General features: G+C 34.9%; 1 protein-coding gene across 1 annotated transcript in view; it reads right to left on the bottom strand.

Annotated features, from left to right (window-relative positions):
• Ascc3 (activating signal cointegrator 1 complex subunit 3) overlaps nucleotides 1–24,659 on the bottom strand; it is a 293,210-nt gene that overhangs the window by 93,396 nt on the left and 175,155 nt on the right. Inside the window, exons 27-33 of the mRNA XM_038339034.1 lie at nucleotides 23,477–23,643; nucleotides 22,670–22,815; nucleotides 22,425–22,545; nucleotides 19,802–19,944; nucleotides 2,492–2,629; nucleotides 2,287–2,407; nucleotides 780–912 (exon numbers count right to left, since the gene is read on the bottom strand). Of these exons, the coding sequence (XP_038194962.1) occupies nucleotides 780–912; nucleotides 2,287–2,407; nucleotides 2,492–2,629; nucleotides 19,802–19,944; nucleotides 22,425–22,545; nucleotides 22,670–22,815; nucleotides 23,477–23,643 (969 nt within the window). The remainder of the gene's footprint in view (nucleotides 1–779; nucleotides 913–2,286; nucleotides 2,408–2,491; nucleotides 2,630–19,801; nucleotides 19,945–22,424; nucleotides 22,546–22,669; nucleotides 22,816–23,476; nucleotides 23,644–24,659) is intronic.

The following is a 24,659-nucleotide window of genomic DNA, read 5'->3' as shown; positions in this document are numbered from 1 at the left end:
TGATCTTATCCCTACAAATACAAATGAGCAAGTTAAAATTGCTATCACTCCTATTTACAAACAATGCAAAGTGAAAGGAACTGCTCAAAGTCAAGCAATTTAGTGGCCAAGCTCAGAATTCAGCCTGAATCATCTGGGCCAGAGCAATGGTTCAGTGTGCATGGCAGCCAAACAACAAAGTTTCCCTTAAAAGAATAATAACAGCTGTACGTTGTCTCACATGGTAAAGTTATGTTATGAGTATTACTAATTGTTTTTTAGTAAAACATAACCAGGACAAAAAATACCCAAACAAAATTTAAGAAAAAAAGAAAAAAAAAAGCAACCATTAAGTCTGTTTTGTGTTGGACAACTACTCCTAGGCACAGGGTCTACCCCATAGTGTGGATGATATACAGTGTTACTCCACTAGGAAAAACTGATTTTCCCTTTCCCAAGAGATCAACTGCAAATAGCTTCTTTGTTAGAGTTTTTTTACTTTGCTTTGATATTTTTTTTTTAATATTTATGATATTTTTCAAATCTATGGATTTTTGTTTTTTGTTCTTTTTCGTTTCTTTTGAGACAGAGGGAGATAGGGAAGAGGAGAAGGAAAGGGAGATTGCATGAACATGAAGTTGGGTGGGTAGGGAGATATAACCTGGGAAGAGCTGGGGGATAGGAAAGAATATGATCAAAATATATTGTATGACAAACTTATTTTCAATTGAAAAGAAACATAACTAGAAAAACATAAATTCATTATGAAATGAAGCCCATTTGTTTAAGACCAAACTTACCTTGATTCGACTGGGAAAGGTTCATAAAGAAATTTTTTATAAAAATCTTTTTTTATATCATGAACAAGAATTACAGCTTTGCCCTGGTCATCAAACTGAGGTCTCCCAGCTCTCCCCATCATTTGCAGCACATCTATGAAAGAGAAAATAAGAGGCACCCTGCAGTGACATTGAGCACGAAGTAAAGTTACCGGTCAGGTCACACTTCTAACAGCAAAGAATAATAGTTAATAGGATATTTTAAGAACATTTGTACTTATCTGATTATCACTATTATAGTCTTTAACACACACATGCACACACACACATATACATATGTCTGTGTTTATATACATAATATAATCACATATATATGTTCAAAATTTACATTAAATAAGCAATTGTGATTAAGACTAAGCTCTTAAAATGGCAGTTTACACTATTTGTGAAATAAAGTTCTCTTTTTTTATTTTTATTTTTTTCTTTCTTTCTCATGGTTTATTTTTTTTTATATTTAAAAATTTCCATCTCCTTCCCTCCTCCTCCCCCTCCCTCCGCTCCTCCTCCCCCTTCCCGCCCCTCCTTCTCCCCCTTCCCTCCCCTTCCCTCCACCCATACCTCCCCTCCCTCCCTCTCAAGGCCAAGGAGCCATCAGGGTTCCCCACTCTATGCTAAATCCAAAGTCCTCCCAACTCCCCCCAGGTCCAGGAAGGTGATCGACCAAGCTGAGAAGGCTCCCACAGAGCCCGTCCATGCAGAAGAATCAGAGCCCAGCGCCTATGTCCTTTGCTTCTCAGTCAGCCCCCGCTTCTCTTGAGTTACATGATTTAAGATGCTATTTAACAATATTGATATTGTAGGGTCTGTGGAGATGGCTCAGTGGATAAAGCAGTTCTGCACAAGTGTGAGGACAGGAGTTGAAAACTCAGTACTGATATCAAAGCCAGAAGGGTATGGCAGCTTCTCTGTATCCTAGCCCATGGGAGACAGAGACGGGTTCCCAAGACAAGCTGGGTAACTAGATTAGAAGAACTCTGGCTTTAGCAAGACCTGCCATTCTTTAGTAAATAACAGTAGAGCGTAAACGAGAAAGACAACTGGTATCAACCTCTGGCCTCCACCTGCATGTATACACACAATGCTGCTGTGCCCGCCCACATGTGCACTCACACACATTGTGAGCATACATATATACATAATCCAAACAAACTATGTAGTAATTCTATTTAAAACTATTTAGTTTTTGAAGTCTATTAATTATAGTTCTTAATCAAAACTTATTGTCTCTAATAGTTATTAACCAGTACTTTTATGAATTTGAAATCACTAACTATGGTTATTGATTATTAATAAATTGGGCAAGAAATAAAAAAGTTCAATATTTACTGAAGCATTTATACTAAAAACAAAGACTTCTTAACTTGATTATTTTATACATGAGATAAGTTCTCAAAATTAAATTTATATAAACCTAAATTGCTAAAGATGAAAGACAAGCTTAATATATCTTTGAACTAAGAAATATTACCTGTAATGGGAAAGTCCACATAACGTCTTGTTTTTCCATCATAATATTCAGTTCCTTTAATAATTACTAAGTGAGCTGGAAAGTTTACACCCCATGCTAATGTGCTTGTAGCAATAAGAACCTAAAAGATAAACATAATGTTTTATAGCTAAATAAAATGAAACTTCTATGTCACTTTTAAATATGTGTTCAAGGGAAAAGGTACCTGGACTTTACAGTTCACAAATAGTTCTTCTACAGTTTTTCGGTCTCTTTCATGTAGCCCAGCATGATGCATTCCTATCCCAAAAGCTAGAGTCAGCTTCAGGTTGGAATCTCGTATTGTCCCAATGATGTTCTCCATCTGCCAATGCAAGGACAAGTCTAAGATGCAGGTGCATCAGCTTCAAAATACTCATGCATTTCAATAACGTTTGATTGACATACCTTTTGTTTTTTTTGTTTTTGCATTTTTTTTCTGCCTTTAATGACATTATATGGCCATAAATACATAACCCATTTACAGCTTTCATTAAAGCTGGGTAAACAGAAAAGAATTCCTTCTTGGTTAAAACATATTTTTCATACTACCCATTTTATTATTATTAAACAATAGAAAAATACATGATGATAAATAGAAAATATTCTTAATGATTATAGAATATTTAAAAGGATTTAAAGTTATCTAAAAAGGTTCAGTATCATTATAATAAAAAGACACTTATCTTTTCAGATCTGGGACTAAACTTGAGAAAATGCAAAAACAAAAAGAATCTGATATAATTCTATCAGCAAGAATGTATTTACCACAACAAAGTTTTCATTCTAAACTTAGGGCTCATTAAGTTACATGACTGCCTCAGTTTCTTTATCTGTAAATTAGAAATAATAAGAGTAATTTTTTGTACGCATTTAAATCCTTTCATTAAAGTCATGTAATAAGTAACTAGCCTTATCTGAAAAATTGCCAATGGATAAAAACAGTTTGAAGATGCTTGGAGGAGGTCTATTTCAAACTTTTCTGCCAGAAAAGTTGATAACTATAATCATATCAGAGCCTGAAAAAAATTTAATCATTAAAAAGACTACTTTGTTTATTTCTTATTGCTTTGATCAGCAGCTAAAAGCCTTTCATATCTCCTAGTTGCGTTTTTGGGGGTGAATTACCATTTCACTTTAATTGATGTGACATCTCTCTTTTGCTTACTGGTGTAATATAACCAGTATACACGCTGATGGGTAACAACCTTTCTTTGCCCATAAACATCCTTATCTAGTTTTTCAAACATCATTTTATTTATTATTTAAAATAACTTGACAGACCAAATGTTTCAAAGTATTCACTTATGTTATATTAACTAGAATTTTTCTCAAACACCTACAAAATATACATTTGCCTACTATTTAACTTCTGTTGTAGTTTTAATTTGTACCTAAACAATTATATATACTTTATTTGCTTTAAAATTACGGTTAAAATCCAAAGTGTTTCTTCTTCTATCAATTACCTGGAAATGATGGCTATGTGATTCCTTGTTTCAAAGTTAAACTATACAGTTTCTTTCTTATTTAAAGATTTTTAATATATTAAAAATGTTCACATATTCTAGCTTTTTATTTTTATAAAGTTTATGTCTAAAACTTCCCTTATTTCACTTAAATTTCATACATCTACATGTTTTTTGGAACACATTTAATAAATATTCTTTGAATGTTCTATTCGTCTCCATTGTACACTGGATATAATGAATGCAACATAAATTTGATGGCAATGGCAGCAAATTTTATTTGCTTATAAAATTTATTCCTTGAAAAGAGCTAAACAGAAAGTCCAATCTCCTCTTCTTAGTGGTCTTCTGCTTGTCCTTAAAGCAGAGAGTAACCTCAGGGACAGCATAGGAAGTTTTTCCTTTCATGAGCATTCAACATCACACCCTTTAAAGGCTATTCCATTTTAGTTATTTCTATAGCCTTATCAACACATGCCATTAGTACTCAATACTGGAGGGAGAACTTGGAAAAAGATCATGTACAATTTTATATGCTTGAAGTAGAAATACAAATAAATAATATTGTCTTCAGATCTCATTTCATATTTCTTCCTCTGACAACTTCTATCATGCACAACCAGAATATATTTCCTCTTCCGGGTGTGCATAAGTAAACATCTCAAAATCTCCAATTAAAGGAACTTTATGGGGTTGTTACATTTTAGAAAAAATACACAAGTCCATATTATCCATGCAAGGAAAACTGCCTGCATTCATATTCCTTTTGTTTTCATAATAAAAAAAAACTTATAAGATTTTAGAATGTGGGAACAAGCTGTCTTATACTAATAATACATAAAAAGAAGGTGACGTTTAATAGTAAAATTAATTTATAGAAATTATATATTAAGTAGGCAATACTTTGAATATCACACACATTAGAAACGTTATTTGTCAACTTTCCCTGTGTTAGTTGTAGTGTATTAGCAGTTCATTCTGTTTCATAATATATAACAGCTTTTGCCTTTATATGTGAACATAAGAAATAAACTTCTCTGAAATTTACTATATATATGTACACTGTCTTCAATGAAGTTAGCATAAGAGAGTTCTTAAATTGTCTAATAAATTATTTTTAAGCCAGCTTCACTGCATAAGGTATTTTCAATTTATATTGATTCACTGATGCTTTTAAACTTAAAATTACTTTTAGATTTTTCAGTTTTATAAACAAAGCAAGTACATATGAATTGTGTAATTCACGATTTCCCATGACAATCATACCTCAAAAGTAATGTGCCATTTGCCATTCAAAAACTAAAACACCTTGTGACAGGAGATTTGGAGGAAGAGGAGCTATTTCTCACTCTCCTCACCTCTCAGTCACATAAATCAATGCATTAAAAAGAAAGCTTTGCCTATCCGAGCTGGCAATCCCTAAAATCCTCAAGAGGACAATCACAAAAACAACTTCATTTATTACACAATTTCTAAGGATGAATCTGAATTTTCTGAACAAGATAAGGGAAAATTATAGATGTTAATTAGTAAACATAAAATACTCCTAATAAGCCCAATGGAATTATAAAATACATTTTATTGAATTATATGTACTTGTTATTGTTTTTAAACTGAGTTTAATTTTCATCAAATTATTTTAAGTCAAGCAAAAAAATTGGGAAATTTTCAGGTAGTAAAAGCTGAATCTTTTAATAGATATTTCTTTAGCACTTTCTATTTGTCTCATGTTGTGCTATCAATTTATAAAGCTTATCACAGATTATTCTTTATACAATGCAGCAGTGTTAACATCACACTTTGTTTATACAACTTAGTATGTTTTAAATTAAAAAGTTTCATTGATTTTGAAATCAATTTAGTAACCTTTCACAACTTTGATTCAATGAAATAAGATTCTCAACAAGTATTTGGGTTATCATCTCAATTTCTACAAGAATATGTAGTACTACTCCACGAAGACAAATGGCACATTATTTATTACATAAAAATGTTTACCATAGCACTGAGAGGGTTAACTGCTGGCAATATGGATGCTACATGACTAGCTACAACAATGAAAACAATAGGAAATTTCAATTCCGATGTACGGTTGGTTTAATAAATATTTGTTGTAATGAACTGGTATTTTTCCAATAAACAACCTTTGAAATATATCAGACCACCTAATAGTTAAAAAAATATTCGAAATTGCACATAAAAGAGAAACAGATCTATATGCTTTCGAGTGGTCTGTTTAGGGGGTGGGAGAAGAGACACATATGTAAGTTGTTGAACCATTTACTTTAACTTAATAGAAATTTTTATATTTTAAATTTATTATACTCAAAAAGCTTTTGTAGAGAGATAGGATTCCATTTAAGTAGATACATTACTCTGAGACTAAAGTACATTCCAGTCAGAATATAATTCAGCAAGTTGATGACAATGCTGGCTCCAAAAGAAAGGAGACCAGATTGGACAAGAATGAGCTAACAGACTGTGCAGCCCAGTTCTGTCCCTTTGAGTGTGATATATTGTTTCAAGATGCTAAAATCCCATAGCTTCTCAAAGCATATCTGCTGTGCTGGTTTTCCCATTTTTACAGAATCCTCATTATCAGAACTCTGTACTCTTTTTCAAAGCATGTCAGACTCAGACCATATGCCACTGAATAATGCTTATCAGTGGTCTAAACTGTTCAACAGAAGATACACTAAACAGAAGAATCATGAAAGTTACAAAGACTTCTAAAAACAGGAGTAAATCAACCACACTGATACAGATGATAAATGAAGTTTAAGTATTTTTTTGTAATTGCAAAGTATTAATTTCTTAACCTGTTTCTCTATGATAAACTCCACAGATGGAAGAGGAAAAATTAACAATGAAGAATAAACATAGAACATTTTATTGATATGGTAACAGAAAAGAATTCTAGAAAGTTATTAAAAATAAAAGTTTCTAAAATTTCCCAATACTACAAAATTAGTTTTTCCTACCTTCTCTAAATGTCAATCACACTATAAAAGATTTACCATATAGCAACATATTAATTTTAAGCATATACATATGTGAATAAGGAAATAAATCTGCCTGAGGGCGAAGCTTAGCAATACAGCACCTGCTTTTCACATATAAACCCATGGGTTCCATTTTTAGTAATGCTGATTAAAAAAAAATTACATGAGAATAAACACAAATTCACACAAAAGTGTGAATTACATATAAGTAAATAGAAAACTAAACAATATATAAAATCTAAACAATAAGAGGTTTGTTACATTGTCCAAATACAAAAATACCATTTAAAATTATTTTTTCCTTGCAAACTTGTGCAACCGCTTTGGAATGCAGTGTGGAGGTTTCTCAGGAAATTTGGGATCAACCTACCCCAGGACCCAGCAATCCCACTCTTGGGAATTTACCCAAGAGATGCCCAATCATATTACAAAAGCATTTGTTCAACTATGTTTATAGCAGCATTATTTGTAATAGCCAGAACCTGGAAACAACCTAGATGCCCTTCAGTGGAAGAATGGATGTAAGAAAGTGTGGAATATATACATATTAGAGTACTACTCGGCAGTAAAAAACAATGACATCTTGAATTTTGCATGCAAATGGATGGAAATAGAAAACACCATCCCGAGTGAGGTAACCCAGGCCCAAAAAGATGAACATGGGATGTACTCACTCATAATTGGTTTCTAGCCATAAATAAAGCACATCGAGTCTATAATTCATAAAAAAATCCCAGAGAAGATATATAAGAAGGTGAATCCAAAGAAAAACATATAATTATCCTCCTGGATATTGGAAGTAGACAAGATTGCCGGACAAAAAATGGGAACTTGGGGGTGGGGTGGGATGGGGGGGATGGGGAGAGAAAAGTGTTAAGTGGAGGATGGGAAGAGCTTGGGGGAATAGGATGGTTGGGATATAGGAAGGGTGGATATGGGAACAAGGAATTGTATATCTTAATTAAGGGAGCCATTCTAGGGTTGGCAGAGACTTGACTCTAGAGGGGTTCCCAGGTGTCCAGGAAGATGCCCCCAGCTAGTTCCTTGGGCAGCTGAGGAGAGGGTGCCAGAAATGTCCAGATCCTATTGCCATACTCATGAATATCTTGCATATCACCATAGAACCTTCACCTGGCATTGGATGGAGAAAATGACAGAGCCCCACATAGAAGCACCGGACTGAGCTCCCAAGGTCCTGATGAGGAGCAAAAGGAGGGAGATCATGAGCAAGGAAGTCAGGACCGTGAGGAGTGCGTTTACCCATTGAGATGGTGGGACAGATCTAACGGGAGACCACCAAGTCCAGTTGGAATGGGACTGATGGAACAGGGGACCAAATCGGACTCTCTGAATGTGGCTGACGGTGGAGGAGGACTGAGAAACCAAGGACAACGGCAATGAACATGAACTCTACAGCGTGGATGGGTTCACTGTGAGCCTTGTCAGTTTGGTTGCTCACCTTCCTGGACTTAGGGGGAGCTTGGAGGACCTTGGACTTAACATAGTGAAGGGAACCCTGATGGCTCTTTGGCTTGGAGAGGGGTGAGTGGGGGTATGGGTGGAATGGAGGGGAGGGAAGGGGGAGGAGGAGGGGAGGAGATGGAAATTTTTAATAAAAAAATTAAAAAAAAGAAAAAAGTAAAAAGAAAAAAAAAGAGTGATCATGGAGCAACTCCATAGAGACGTAGTTAGCATTGTCCCAGCTTCAATACACTTGCATTCATGTGGCAAATCTACGTACCCACTCTCTAAAGTTGAAAATGTGAATCAGAAGACCAGGAACCGGAACATATAAGAGCCTTGCTGACAGCCATTCACATAGTACATTGAACCTTCGTCTCCAGCCAGCTATCCATTGACAGTAAAGCAGTATCAAGCTTCAGTGCAGCTACCATACTGTTTTTTATTTGATTTAAACCAGAAACACCTTAACTAGTTCTACACTGGAAGTAGAGTTATTCTCACCTTATTTGTCTTAATTTCAAATACTCTTAAACTGATAATAAAAAACATTAATCACTGAAAAAAATTATTTTTTCCTTGCTAATTCTTACTTATCATAATATACAAATGGAATCTCAAGGTAAGATATTAACATGCTTTCCTCACTCACATTTCTAAGTTAATTCCTTATACCACTAAGAGAAAATCATTCTATAAACACTTCATATTTACTTTTGTACATAGCTTTGATGCTTATTTCCATTTTTAGAGAGTTTTGATTCTAATACATGCTTGGAGAGTATGTCCATATATTGGGGTGCTTTTCAAATGCAGAACAGACTGAGTTGAAAATGAATATTACAGAGTTATCTTTTTAAAGTAGCACAATTACATTTTATTCATATGAATTAAATCATGATATGATAACCAGAAGGGCATAAATAAAAGGTCAAAGTTCACCTTATAGCTTTCAGCAGATTTGGCCTATATATTTGGCATACTCAGTGTTGCATAACCATGATACTACAAATGTTGAGTATTTAATTTTAGGATATCTGCAGATTCCAATTGGGCACCCTAATCTATAATGTTCCTAAGGTGATACTTTCTAAGCAAAGGCACAATCCATAACAGTTACCATGCTAAAAGTATATTATTTTAAAGTATCTGATATATTCTTAATGCATTTGCTTTTCACAGCAGTCCTGTGAAGACAGTTGTTATCATTCCTTTTACATGTGAAAATTTGAGGCCTAGCAACCACTTAGTATACTGGGATCGTATAACTAATGGTAGACAGTCAGTCATGATCCCAGCACTGCTGGATGTAGTTTATGCCTTCCAGCACAGTGCCCCATATATTACTACATGAATGAAAGACCACTTACAGTTACAGTGATCACTAGATCTCATTGTTCCAGACTGTATGCAGAAAAAAAGGCTAAGATTTGATACATGAGTAATTATCATTTACACACTGAAAAAATCTACTCAGATGATTTGCATAATTCTTTAGTATTTAAATATTTCTATACCTATGCCTAAAAAAAGAACATCTCAATTATCTTGTTCTATAAACTAAAACCAAATGCCATCTCTTTCAACTTCTTCATAATTGTAAAATGGCATAGTCTTGTCAGTTTCTTGTTCTTGTAGCTATTGATTTTTTTTATACATTTTTCATCTTCAAGTTTTTCTTTTTCATCATATCTAAGGTTAATATGTTGCCAATAAGCTTACTTACTGTAAATATTGCAAGTTAAAACAAACAAACAAAGCAGACCAAGTTTGCTACCCTGTGTTTGGGTACAACTTGTCACTTGCTGTATCACCCAAAGTAATCAATCTTTCTGCTCTAGTTTTTGCACCTGGAAATCTGGGATAAGAAATATGTTCTACAAATTTATGATTTGATAATAGATCCTTTAAAGAACTATAAAGTACTCCATGCATGTTACCAACTAAGGCAAAGAAAAACAGATTGTCTTCTGTTGTTTAAGGAATGAAAATTGATGATCCCAATCACACCGGTTTCCCATGAGTCCAAACTAGACCCTTTGGTTCAATGCTTAGCAAATTCACAGAGGTCTGATTTCCACACCATTTTTAGACATTTCACATCATAAGCATTTCCATAGTTTTTAAGAGGATTGAGGCATGGTTTATGCAAAGAATGGGTGCAGGGTTGGGGAGTATGTGGTGTTTCCAGCTATTCCTAAAGTTGACATTGGAAGAAAGACCTTTAGCATGAGGGCACCTGCACTAAGCACAGCAAGATCCTTGTCAGAGTGAAAATAAAAATGGGCCAAGAATGCACGTCAGTGGTAGAAACTTGTTGCATTGGTTACTATTCATGTTGCTAGGACAAAATGCCTGACCAAACTAGCTTAAGGAAGGGAGTGTTTATTTTGGCTTGCAATGAAAGTCCATCATGGTAGGGAAGGCATGGGAGTCAGTGGGAAGCAACTGGTCACACTGTATTCAAGGTTAGGAGACAGAGACCAATGAATGATATCACTCAGCTAGCTGTCTCCTTATTCAGTGAAACCCATGAGATAGTGCAATTCTCATCGATGACAGTTTATCTAGATAATCACTACACCTGTCCAGATTGTGAGAGGCCTGAAGTTTGTTACTATGTATCACAAACAAAACAAAACTCAGAAAGCAACCAGGGTAAGATTTATTCATGAGTTATTCAATGTTTTGTGAATTATTTCGAAGCACTAAAGTTAGCAAACTTTTAATTTTTTTATAATTTAGGAAGGTTTTTAGCCCATTGATCTGAATTAACAAGACTTAACTAAACTGTTTTATTTCTCATTCTTGTTTTTATATTGTCTCCACCCATATCCATTGCCTGGCTTGCTCCAGTCAGAGAGATACTTCTTTTCCTGCTTTTGATCTTTGGAACAAGCATAAATTAACTGGCTCCTTTTATTATTTTAGGTAGGTAGATCTTATTTAACAGCACATAGAAAGAAATGGGCAGTTTTGGAGCTATAGTAAAAGTAAGAGAGTTAAGAAAGGAATATAAATATAATCTTAACAAAAGCCTAATCTTTTCCCAGCATTCTGCTACCTGCTGAGAGAAGAAAGAAAAGCAATATACAACCAGTGAATTCAGAAGAAAGGGCTTTCTCCTGCTTTTGTACCTTTTGTACTCTTTAGCACTGGACGGTAAGCACCCAGAGCTATCACAGTCCTGTTGCATGTAGGACTACATGGTTGAACACCTGAGGGAACGCAAATTAGCGAACCTTGTTAGTGCCAAATCAAAAACCACTAAGCTGTGGTTCATTCCATTTCTCATTTACTCTATAACCAGTTCCAAACTGGCTTCTGTTCATAACAGATTGCTCCTTGCCAAGTTCACTCACAGGGCCTCCAAGTGTTAAATGACACTGGGAGCTTCTCTCTCATACCATGAATTCCCTTGATCACTTCATGTAATCGAGCACTTTCTCCTGCACTGGTCTATGTCTACTGGCATCTTATCACCTTTGACAGTGTCCCGTTTCCTATCTCACTTCAAAACAAGTGAGTCCCTTGTGTGCCTCTTCTTCACACTGCCCAAGGCTGTTATTAGCTCACTTGGCCATGAAGTCTGCTTGTACACTGACATGTCCAACTCCATGTGTTCACATCTGAAGTAGGTTTGCAGACCTCTTACATTTAATCACTTTGTAATTTCTACTTGAAAGTCTTAGGCATACCAAAAACCATGTCAAATACAACTTTTTAAGTTCAAATTCCCTTCTTCCTTTATCCCATTCTTTATTTCTCAGAATTTCTTTTGCTGTTTCATTACGTAGCATTATTATGTTCTGAGTTAACAACCAGAGTGCCATTCTTGATTTCTTTTTCTATCTTTCATCCACCATAAAGTCTTATTATTAATTCTAAATATATCTTTCTGTTGCCATTGCCACCAAGGCATTAGGAGGCCCTACACCACCATCCCCACTAAGTTCTACGTTTCTGTTCCAGAATTTACAAAATGTTCTCAAAAAGTGAAAGAAAGATCTGTCAAAATGGCTTAGTGGCTAAAGAATGTGCTACTCAAGTATATGGATTGGCGTTTGGATTCCCAGAACCTATGTATACAGACTGCCTGGCCATGACAAATCACTTGTAATTTCATCCTCAGAAGGTGGGGATACGGAATCCCCAGAGCAAGCTGCCTAGTTACCCATATTGGTGAGCTCTAGGTTTGACTGAGAGACCCTCCCTCAACGAATAAAGTCAGAGAGCATTTTAGGATGATTCTCGGCACCAACTTTGGGCCTCTATATGCACATATATTCAAACACATGCAAAAATGTGAATATATACACAAGAAAAGTAGAAAAAGAAAAATGTAAACAAATGTATATATGTAATTGGTGTTCCTTACACCCTCTGTTATCATGAACTGCTGCTGCCTTAGCTATGTGCTTGGTTTGCTCCCTGTCTTTTCCAACTGTGCTCTGAGTCTATCTTGTCAGAGGCCCTTCTGCCTTGATTAACTGTGTAATATCTGATGATGAACATTCTCATCTTTCTTTCCTCCCTTCCTCTTCTCTTTCTTTTTTTACATAGGTCTTGCTGTAGCCTTGGCTGGCCTAGAACTTGCTATGCAGATCAGGCTGGCCTTGAACTCACAGAGTTTGCCTGTATTTGCCTCCTAAGTGCTGGAATTACAGGCATGTGCCACGACACCTAGCTTCCTAAACCTTACCACCTTTGTCAAAAATCAAATGGTTTATGCATCAGGGTGTCCAGGCTCTTTATGGTCAGCTTTTAATGCCAATATTATGCTTATTACTACAGCTTTGAATTTGATAAATTGTTCAAAATGGCTTTGATATTTGGCCCTTTTGGTAGTTCTGTCCATATTATAGAATGGAATTTTCTAGTTCTGTGGCGACAACACTAGTACATTGATAGACATCACACTGGACTTCTCTTCTGGTACTGTGCTAATTTTTATGACAGAGTACCTTACGGACATCCGGAGTTGGCAGTGTCACAGTGACTTCTCTTCACCACAGTGGGGAAAGACTGGAGGCCTTATGGGTCGCTAAACCAGAAAGCAGAGTAACCAAGCCAAGTCTTGTGGTGGGACCTGTTTCCAGGATCCTTTTTTATTTCAGTCAGGCCCCAGCTCCTAAATGCTCTACAGCCTTAAAATAATACCATAAAATGAACACCAAGTGTTCAAAACACATGCCTGTGGGAGGACATTTCTAATCAATTCATAACAAGTAGTATGGATAGTCTGTCAACATTGGCTCTCAATTTGAGTACAAGTTGCCCTTCCTCATTTTTGTGTTCTCTTCATATTTCTTTAATTAATGTTTACTAATCTGTAATGCAAAGGTCTTTTTGCCTTATTAGCTAAATTTACTCTCTTAGGCATTTCTTCTTCATCATCATCATCATCATCATCATCATCATCATCATCATCATCACTATTTTGTAGCTCTTATAAAATGAGATCACTTTCTTGATTTATATTTCAAATAATTCACAACTGGGATAAAGTAACACTAGTGGCTTCTGCATTCATTTGAATCTATAAACTCTGCTGAATTCATTCATTATTTTTCTAACAGTTTTTGATGGAATTTAAAAAATTTTCTCACCATGTCATTGGCCAACAGTACTAGCTGCTATGGCAGGTCTTATAGCACTGTTTGGTGAAAGTGCCCATCCATGTCTTATTAGCAGATGTTAGAGAGGTCATTCATCTTTATTCAATACAATGCTAGTGGATTACTTATCATCAATGTACTTTATTATACTGAGGTGTTATAGATGTTCCCCTAGAATTGAAACATTCTGTTCTGGCTCAGGAAGTAAACAAGGAGTCCTGTGATTTACTACCCTACTCAAGGGTATATACAAGTGGGATGGAGAGTAGACTTACGGGCAGAGCTGTCTATAGCTATACAGGAGCTCCTAGGATGCAGCCTTTGTGAGTCATCAGCCTTCATGAAGCAGGATTTTGGGGGGCATAATTTCTTTATGTAACACCTCAAACACACCCATGGGATTAATCCCATTAAACTCAATAGTCCACTAAATCTAGACCTGGATGGGACCATTTACTCAATATGTGGGCAGTGTCCTCTCTGAGATGAAATGTTTGTTAACAATGCCCAAGAAAAGCCATAAATATGAAGCATGTTCTTTCTATACCCATTTTTTCATTTTGTCATATATTTTCTCTGCACTGAGATGATCATGCTTTTTGATAAAGTCCTATATTTTGCTGTGCACTACTGAAAATTAATGGTTCTCTTCTTACACTGCTAGAACCATGTTCCAAGAGCCAATTGGCCAAGGGCTGTATACTTTCTAAAATCTCACCTAATAAGCATCATTTTTTTTCTATTCCTCGTGACTTCTTAGCCTTGCTGGTTTGGAGAGCTAATATCTACAAGATTAGTAATTTGCTTGGAAATAACAATAACTGAAATATCTACACAGGGTATTTGATGTTTCCGTTCTACTTGATGGAAAAGCAAAATGTGGTTATTATCATTTAGGCAACTGATTTTGATGAAATTAGGCTGTTATCTAATAATACACAGGGAGAAAATTTTAGGTACACCCAAACTTTCCACTGTATCTATTTAAAAAATTAATCAAATTATACCTTTATGAATTAAGCATACATACAAATCTAGCTGCCAACCTCTTATGGCTATGTACTTTGGGCACTCTAGATTAGCTTAGCAGCTTGTTGAAAAACATGTCCAAGTGACACATGGTAGAGAAAATAAATAATAAATGTATTTTTGGCTTGGAAGAGTGGCAAATAGAAACAATTTATTCCCTACTCTTGCTTAGCTGCTACCTCACATATGTATCAATAGATTTCTAAATAATTTCATTTCTCTCCTTTCTTACTATTCTTTACTACTGAATGTAATATATTAGCTGTGACTTTTATAGTTTAATCTACTGGCTAATGTTTACTTTTCATTATGAACTTGACTAAATTTAGTATTATATTTCTCTGTATGTGTCTGAGGACATTTCCAAAAAGGTTTAATTGAACAAGTAAGAGCCAACCCAAATGTGGGCGGCATAATTCCAAAATTGAGACCATGGACTAGATAAAAGGAACAAGCAAGCATTTAATGGTTCAGTTTCCTAACTACAGACTCATGTGACCAGATACCTCAAATCCTGTGACCACGCCTTCCATGCCAAGATGGACTATATTCTTAAAGTCTTCCTGTCTTATAGTTGTCTTTATCAGATATTTTGTAGCAGCAAAGGAACTAATGCAGTAGAGAATACTGAGAAGGGACTACAGTAGGACTGTATGGGCATGGGTGTACCTTGGTGCAGAGAACGTGGATGAGACCCTGAATTCTAACTCCAGCTCGGCAAAACAACAGGTTACCAACAACAAAATCCACAAAGAGATCAAGAAACGTAGGTCTTTATGTTAACTGGTGCCCAAGATGGAAGTTTTAGTTGAGTTGTCCCTCTGGAGACATGCAAAAAAAGATGTTTTGATTATTTGTAAAAATGTATATTGTTTGGAAGTTTTTTTTTTTAATGTAGCCAATGGGGAAAACACCAAATTAATAAATTTAAAAGAACTATACATTGACCTGTACTACTCATGGACAGCCAGTATCCCTTTCTATAACTCCTATAACAGCCAAAAATAAATCCTCTTTTCCTGATATATGTCACAGACTAAAACTCAGGCAATCAAAATTTTCTGTTTGTCATTATGTCTCAGAGAATAGTGCAAAGACTTGGTGAAAGTTTGAGGCTAGTAGAAGTGGATGCTCTCAGTGAGAATCCAAGTGACTAATTAGCTTATTCCCAGAAACTATACAAACCATGTAAAAGGCTTCCTACTGGCAAATCCAAAGGATACTACCTTGGGGTTTCTAGCTACAGTATAGTTTTATAGGAAGGATATACTTGGAGTTGTTTTCCTACATCTTAACACTTTCCTTTCAGTCAGTACTGGATCAAGATATTAAATTACTCCTTTGCCTCTGCTAAGAAATTTAATTCATGTGTCTTTCTTAGCCAAGTTATCTCTTGATGCGCTGATTCTTTTGCTTTGCTTTCACTATTGCCTCTTCCTCAGTTACCTAGAAAGTAGTTCTTCAGCTGCAGAATGATTTGAAGGCTGCCTATGTCAGCAACAGAGTCCCCTTCAGTTGCCAAGATAACTACCATGTTTATTCAGCTTTCTCCAAGTCCTAGTTACCCATGTCCTGTCACAAGACAGTAATACTGCACAAAGAGCATTAATGATATATGACACTAACATTTCATCCCAGAAAACCTTCCTAGAATGCATCCTCTACAGACATTATAAATCGAGTTGGTTTTATACCACCTTTACACAGGGTATATCTAGAGTACATCTGAAAAGAGAAACTTCAATAGAGAAATGCCTCCATTACATTACCTGGAGGCAAGTGGTAGTGCATTTTCTTGATTAATGGTTGATATGAGAGGGTGCAGCCCAGGGCAGATGGTTCAATTTCTGGGTAGATGGTCCTAAATTGTATAAGAAAGCAGGCTGAGCAAGTCACAAGAAGCAGCGTTCCTCTTGGCTTCTAGTTCAGTTCCTGCCTTGAGTACCTACCCTGACTCTCCTCAGTGATGCGATTGTGGCCTGAATTGTAAGTTAAAATAAATCCTTAAATTCCCAAGTTGCTTTTGATTATGGTGTCTTATCACAGCAATATAAACTCTAATTAAGGCATTTAATTTAATTAGCTGGCTGTTCCATAACAGAAACACCTGCTTATGTGGGTTTAGGTATAATCACATAGCAAAACCCACTTTTGTAGGTTTTGGTATACTCAAATTGAACACACACACACACACACACACAGAATAAACTAAATGCAAACTCAATGAAAACTTTATTTAAAATTTTTGTTTGTTTGTTATGTTTTTGTGATGAAGCAAGGCCTTCCTGGATTGACACAGACTGAATGAGACCAAACATGTAGAAATAGAAAATTACCAGTTGTCATAATTTTACCAGCAAACAAACAAACAAACCATGCAAGCAAATGTTATGGATTCTACTTATCAATAGTGATAAATTTTTGTGCTAACTGAAACAACACAACAATACAATTCTCCACAATACCTGAGCTATACAGACTTCTGTAGATATCAAAGAACAAATAAAAGAAGTGCACTCTAGAAAGGATGAACACATGAGGTTCACATTTTAAAACAATGTGAGTCACATATGTGCTAAATGCAGAGCAATGTACTTTGAGCACATACCCTAAAGTGTTTTCTGTAGGTATGTATGTACTTTATACTCTGACTTCAAAGAAATGTTTCAATTAGGAACTTTTTTAGAGACAAAACAAAAGAGAAATAAAATTAAGATGAAATAGATATTATATTCTTCATACAGTAAACCATAAATAGGTAATTTACCTATTTTTAGCATTTGCCTCCTAAATTGTGATACTGTTGTAGGAATTTCTTAAAAATGAACACAAACAGTATTAGATTTCCTATGGCATCTTCAAACAAAATTTGTCGGTTCTCCCTCTCTTACTCATCCATAAAACACTCCTACTTCCTCAACGGGTCTTTTGTCTCTTCTTGAAATAGATCCCCTTTCATTAGAAAGGCTATCCCTATATTCATAACCTCCTCCCATATAATGTATACGTATAAACAGGATAAACTAGGATCTTAAAGGAGAGAGAACATGCATTTTTATCTTTCTGAGTCTTAGTCACTTTGCTTAATATAATACTTTCCAAATAACATCCACTTTCCTTAGACACAGCAATTGAGTAACACAGAATAAAATTATTTAGACATTAAGTTGTACTGTACAGTATATACATATAAGCAAATTTAAGAAAGTAATGATGAAATCCTAAAGATAAAATTATCTGTGGAACTTAGAACACTTTGAAATACTAGCTTATGATAGCATATACATTGTATCCAACAGAAAGTAACTCTAGATGGCCACAAGAAAATGAAAGGTGTAGTGATATTTTGTATGTATTTTAATAAATAAAGCTTGCCTGAAGATCAGAGTGCAAAGCTAAGCCACTATAGCTCAGGGAGTAGTGGCACACACCTTTAATCCCAGTGTTTGAGAGTCACATACCTTTAATCCTAGCACTAGGGAGTTGGAAAAAGGAATGATATGGCTGGGCGGAGAGAGGAATATAAAGAGAGAAAGACAGGAACTCACTGGAGTGTGGAGGCTGAGGTTTGGTTGAGACACAGTGCTGCCTTTACACAGGATCACATCTTCGATCTGAGAATTGGTAAAGGTAAAAGGGCTCTCTAGTGGTTTATTGCTCTGCGTCTTTGATCTTCAGCTTTAACCCCTATATCTGTCTCAGAGTTTTTATTATTCATGCTACAGAAAGGCAGAAATTTCTAATTTGTTCTAACTAAATTGATGGGTTTGAAACACTGTTCTTCAGGCTATGACCACAAAAAGAGGAAATGGGAGTGGGAATGAGAGATGATAATACAACAATTAGGTAACCTATTTCTTCAGTCTTCATCATAATTCTGTCTCAGAAAATATTTTTAAAACTGGAAAAATATTAAAAAGGAAAGTCATTATGAATTAAATCTATGAAACAGAGAAAGGACAACAAGGACTATATTTCACAGACTATATAATTTGAAAGGAAAACCTTTAATTTGTAAAAGATAAAAAGACAAGCAAAAATAATTAAGAAGTAGGTTAGCATATATACACACTAGCATACACACATGTAGGAACAGTTAATAATATGAAGTTTCGTATAGGTATTTCCAACTAATTGTAAGGCTCAACAAATCCTTAGGATATACTGAAAAAGATAAAAAAGACCACAGAAAAGAAAAATGAAAGTAATGAATAAATATATGAAAACATGTTTATCTACAAAAATCAAGGTGTAGATTAAAAACAGGATAACCTTTTATTCATAGTGTTATTCAATTACAATAAATGTGGACTCTCCTACACTAAGGTTGACCACTTCAATCAGCATAATTACTTGAGAAATCAATTAGCAGCATAAGAAAAGCAGCAACTACGGTCTGAGAAAATAATTCTAAAGAAATAAGTGCAATAAAGAAACTCGATTATTTAATTATATAAAGAAAAATCTATGGAATAGGTACATAGTGAAATAAAACAGTACAGGGACAAATTGTAATTACTTAAAAATGTTAAGGTAGTTTTAAAGTTTACTATACTGATTAGTACTTCCTAACTAAGCTGTAAACAAGGATCATGTTATACATTTTTCTAAAGTTAATGTAACAAAATTGATTTTAAGTTATATAAGGGCAAGAAATACTAAAAACTTTTGAAAACATAGTTGAATATAAAATATTAATCATTACGATATTAAATAAAGGGAATGATCATAGATCTGCAAAGTAAGTGTTTTACTAGGAATACCTGAGGATATGTATGCAAATATTAATAAGGTTGTATAAACGTAGCACAATACTGTACTCCTTCTTTCCTGTTACTTTTATTATAGAATTAAACTAAATATAACTAAGTACACAACTCCTATCATAGTACAGTATGAATTTGAAAAAGCGACTTACCTCTTGTTCATCCATATTCAACCACTGTTTTGGATCCTCTTCAGTAGCCAGAAAGGCTATCAACTCTAAAGCAGTAAGTCGAGTTTGACGTCTTGATGAGACAAATATCAAAACAGGCTTGGCTGGAGAATGACTTCTAATTGCTGTGGAAAGTTGTGGGAATGAAATATTAAGAAACTTAACAGATGCACATGAAAACTAATATAGTTCATGTGAATTCTTAATTTGGTCAGGAAATTATTATTTCAGTTAGTAGAGGGGTCTGACAGGACACTGGGAAAAATGAGAGGAAAGGGAAGATGCTGGCCACAGTTCTACAGAACACTGCCTACCTAGCACAGGGAAGAGTTACTCATCACACCAAGGTCATGCCAAGGAAGGAGGCACTAAAATGCTGAGATTCTTCACTAAGACATAGAGTCTTACTTTGAATTCTCTCTATTCTTCAGTTTGTTTCCAGGACACTGATGCTTCTCTAAGCGATATGAGAGGTAAACAGTCTTGAAATCTAAAGAGTTCAAGCAAGCTGTGCCAAATTATGAAAAAGCCCAAGAAACAACAATGACAACACACACACACACACACACACACACACACACACACACACTTCTACTTTTACTGTTATCAGTCGATGAAAAATTAAGATAAAATAAATAACTGATAAATGAGAAGAAAGTTTCCTTCTGACTTCTGAAATACATGTGTGAGGCTTCAAAAGAGAGGAGAGTACGTTAGAGATTAAGTGCCTGATGCGTATCTGAGAAGGGCATGGCAACTCGGTACACAGAAGAAAAGGGCACTTCGAAGCCTTGGTACCAACAATAAAGAATGAATAATTAATTTTAAATGAAATACTTAATGTGGCACATAAACCACCTGGATTGCCTGCAAGTGAGATTTGTTTATTTTAAAAAGTGGCAAAATGGCAGAAGAAGAATTGTTACTTAAGCAGCTCTTTCAAAACAGTGAGAGGGGGTTGAAGGTAGGGAGAAAATCACTAAAACTAACTTTATTCAAAATGTTACAATGATGTCTAACACCTTATAAGCTAACTAAAGAATTAAAATCAATATATTTAACATTTTATAAGAAAAATTTCCCCTTGTTTAGATTCCTTCTTTGAACTATGAGCTGCAGAACCTGATTTACAGGCCAAAAATCTGTTTTCAAGTGGAAATGTAAACATGTACTTGACTATATACCACAACAGAAGTTAGGCTAGCACAAATCCCATTTCCAAAATCAAAGAAGTCTAGGATTCTGTATAGGGATGACAAATAATTAATAAGGACAGGGTTGACGTGATTTCATACCTAACAGCAAATACTTCAGGTCCTTACTGCTGACTTACTATTTATACAGTTAAAGTAAAAAACTGCAAATGCTTCCTTTTCTGTAATGGCATGCAGCCATTTCCTATACAAATAAAGGACATTTCTGTAATAGATACCATGAAAAATAAACTCATTTATTTTTATTTTTTCATTCACCATTTATTAGAATACTAAAAATATAAATGATAAATCTGTTATAAATCACCTTAGAAATACAATGTTTAAAACACATACTCCTACAATACTGGTATCATTTATATAGATAATCATGAATGATCTGTTTCTTTTCTAAACCTCAACCTTTAATGTGTTTTACTGCTGCAAGAACAGGTGTGGCTGTGCAGCTCATGGCAGATTTATTGTTCATTAGTGATTTTGTACAATGCTTCTGCGGAGGTGTAAATAATCTGAACTGCCAAGATGGGTCTCCAGCCCACAATCAATACTGTGCTTCTGTCATAGGCTAATTGCGGCAGCTAAAAAGTCGCCATCTCACCATCAACAGTGCTATACTGGAGAGAATTTATTTTGGAGGTTACTTTTAATTGATACAATAAATATTCCTTCTATAGTCTAAATAAAACATGTTTCAATAAAACTAGGGTATTATTCCTATGCTTCTCCTATTTGCTTCACTTGTTAAGAAAGGAAAAACAAATATGAAACCAAAAGAATTTTAAAAAGTAATGAATTATCCAATTATTTTAAATTAAGATTTATTTATTTTTATGTTAAGAGTGTTTGCCTACACTTATGTATGTGCATGCTAGGTACCTGCAGATGCAAGAGGCACTGGATGACCTGGAACTAGATATAACAGATATGAAATCTGATATGAGGTGCTGGGAATTGAGGCTCTGTCTTCAGCAAAGGCAGTAGTAATGTTAACTATGGAACTGATACTCTGGCTACTGAATTGTGCAAGTTCTATATTTTCTGTTAAAAGTTAAAATCATGATTTTGAAAATTTATTACTCTTATTTATTATGTTTAAGCTATTACTTAACAAACAACACCTTGGGTACTAATGTAAAGCATCTACTCCCTAAAATACATATCTTATTCTGTTGTAAAGTCATTTTTATTTATGAAATACTTTTAATTTTCCATATACAATTTAACAAGTATTTATGTTCCTCAATGGGTGATGTAGATAAATAGCTTTTGATTGTTTTTATCTGTGGGACCATTATCATTCTTTGACAGAAACTGAAATGATATAGAATGTATTTAAAAGCTACTATCTAGAGAGAATGCTTATTACCATATTCCAATAATCAGATGCTTACCCTGAAATGCAGGCTTGTTCATACTAGCCATGCGTGGGCAGTAATGCTGACCTGGGAAACCTTGAATGTGGACTTCCAGAGGAACTGGGCGAACTGATGGTCGGAAGTTGAACAAACCCATCTGGTTAAACATAAAAAAGAAACCAGTTACAATTTTTTACACTGAAGGATGCATTATAACTATATAATAAAGTTAAGCATAAACAACTGTTCCTGAATAACTAATCCTTCACTCTTCCTCATACCTGCTTAATGTTGAGCCAGTCAGCAAGGTCTCTGGCATTAGCTAGTGCAGTGGACAATCCAACTATTCTAACAGGCTTCTCTGTGTGTGATGAGATAAAGTTTGTTCGAGATACAATAACTTCTAGAACTGGACCTCTCTCTTCCCCTAAGAATAAAGAATAATGAATATTATTTATTTGTTAATCCACGTTGGCTGTTGCAGGCACAAAGTCAGAACACAAAACTTTCTTTAAAAAGTGGGGGGAGGAAACTACTGTATGAATAAGCAATCTTACATTTGCACAGACATTCAAAAGAATTGGGATTAGTATGTCAAAGAGTTAAATGTACTTCTGTGCCTATTATATTATTATCCATAATAACCAAATAATGACTAAATGTCCACTTAGAGATGAATAGAGTAAATGCTGCAAACAAGTGAATATTATAAGACAATAAAAAAGAATGAAATCCTGGAATTTACATCAAAGATGAAGAAGACATTATGCTGAGAGAAGCAACCATGGACTGAGAGACAAAATTGCATGATCTATGTGCAATCAAAAAAAAAAATCACCTCAAGGAAACAGTTTGCCAGGGTGTGGGAGTGGTTTGGTAGAGGATAGGAAACCTGAGATGTTGGAAAGGTGCAGTTAGATAAAAGGAATAAGTCCAAGGGACCTAATTAGTTATATAGTTAGTGACAAATATCTTAACACGATATAATCATTATACATCAAGAATATATAATTATTTGTCAATGAAATTATATTAATAAAAGTGTGTCAAGATTTATAAAATTCTATTTTTACTTGAGTTGTACCTACCAAGCAGATGGATCTCATCTATGATGAGAATGGTAACCTGCTGAACGTAGTTCCTATTCTGCCAGCTTCGACTGACTCCATCCCACTTTTCTGGTGTAGTGACAATAAGGTCAGCCTGAGCAATGGATTTCATGTCTGGAGTCACATCCCCTGTCAATTCAATAACTCTGGAGAGAAATAAAATTGATCCCCAGTAAACATAACTTTGGACAGACTAAAAATTCTCTCTTTTGAAACAAAGTTTTATAGTAGTTAAAAGTACTCAATACCCTTTCACTTGAAATTTTCTGAAATGTGAAAATTACATGAATGCAGAAAGCCAAACAATAAGAAATACATAAGCACATATAAATTCAAATCAATATATGCAATCTATATGTATTTAAGTATTAAGCTTTGCTGAATTACACGTACAGCAATCTGTGTTATTTATTTTATAAAACTCAATGATTATCTCCTTGTCTGCATAGTGAAACAGACAGACAGACCTATTATTTATTAATTCCTCCCTCCCCCCTTTTCTTTTTTTGCTTTTTGAGATAGGATCTTATGCAGTTCATGGTAAGCTGAACTTAGTATGTGGCCAAGGATAAACTTGCAATACTCTCTGCTACTTGGCACTTTTTTTTAAAAAACCTATTTGGTTAGAAAGTGTTATTTTGTTAGGGCAGCTATTAAGAGCAGAATTATTTGCAAGCTTCACTTAATTTCTTAGACTGAAATTTTCTATAGGTAACATAGAAAACGCCAAACAAAGTGGGATATAAACAAGGTCAGGAAGGATAACTAAAGACCACCTTTCTCAGAGGCTCACAGCTTTATAGTGAAAAAGGAAGATATACAGAAAAGCATAGAAGAGTTACAGAACACAAAGCCAAATCTGGAGGCAAATTCCACATTTTCAGTAATTACTCACAATTTGCATATCTAGATTCAGACTGAGGAAAGAGAACAATGGGAAAAGGTTTGGTCCTCTAATGATAATGCTTCCAGGGCATCTATTTACTTCTTTAATGGTTTCAGTTTTACATGCTACATATTATGTGGAATATGTAATACATCCAGGGCTGAAAAAATTATAGGGAGCAGTTGCTAACGGTTCATTCCTAGAGTCATTTGCTTCAGAGAAGAGGTGGGACAGCTTGCTTCTCTCTCTCTGTTTTTAACCCCAGTACCTCTAGCA

This window comes from Arvicola amphibius, chromosome 8 (genome assembly GCF_903992535.2).
Source record: "Arvicola amphibius chromosome 8, mArvAmp1.2, whole genome shotgun sequence".
Lineage (NCBI taxonomy): Eukaryota > Metazoa > Chordata > Mammalia > Rodentia > Cricetidae > Arvicola > Arvicola amphibius.
This window is presented reverse-complemented; position numbering and strand designations above follow the sequence as displayed.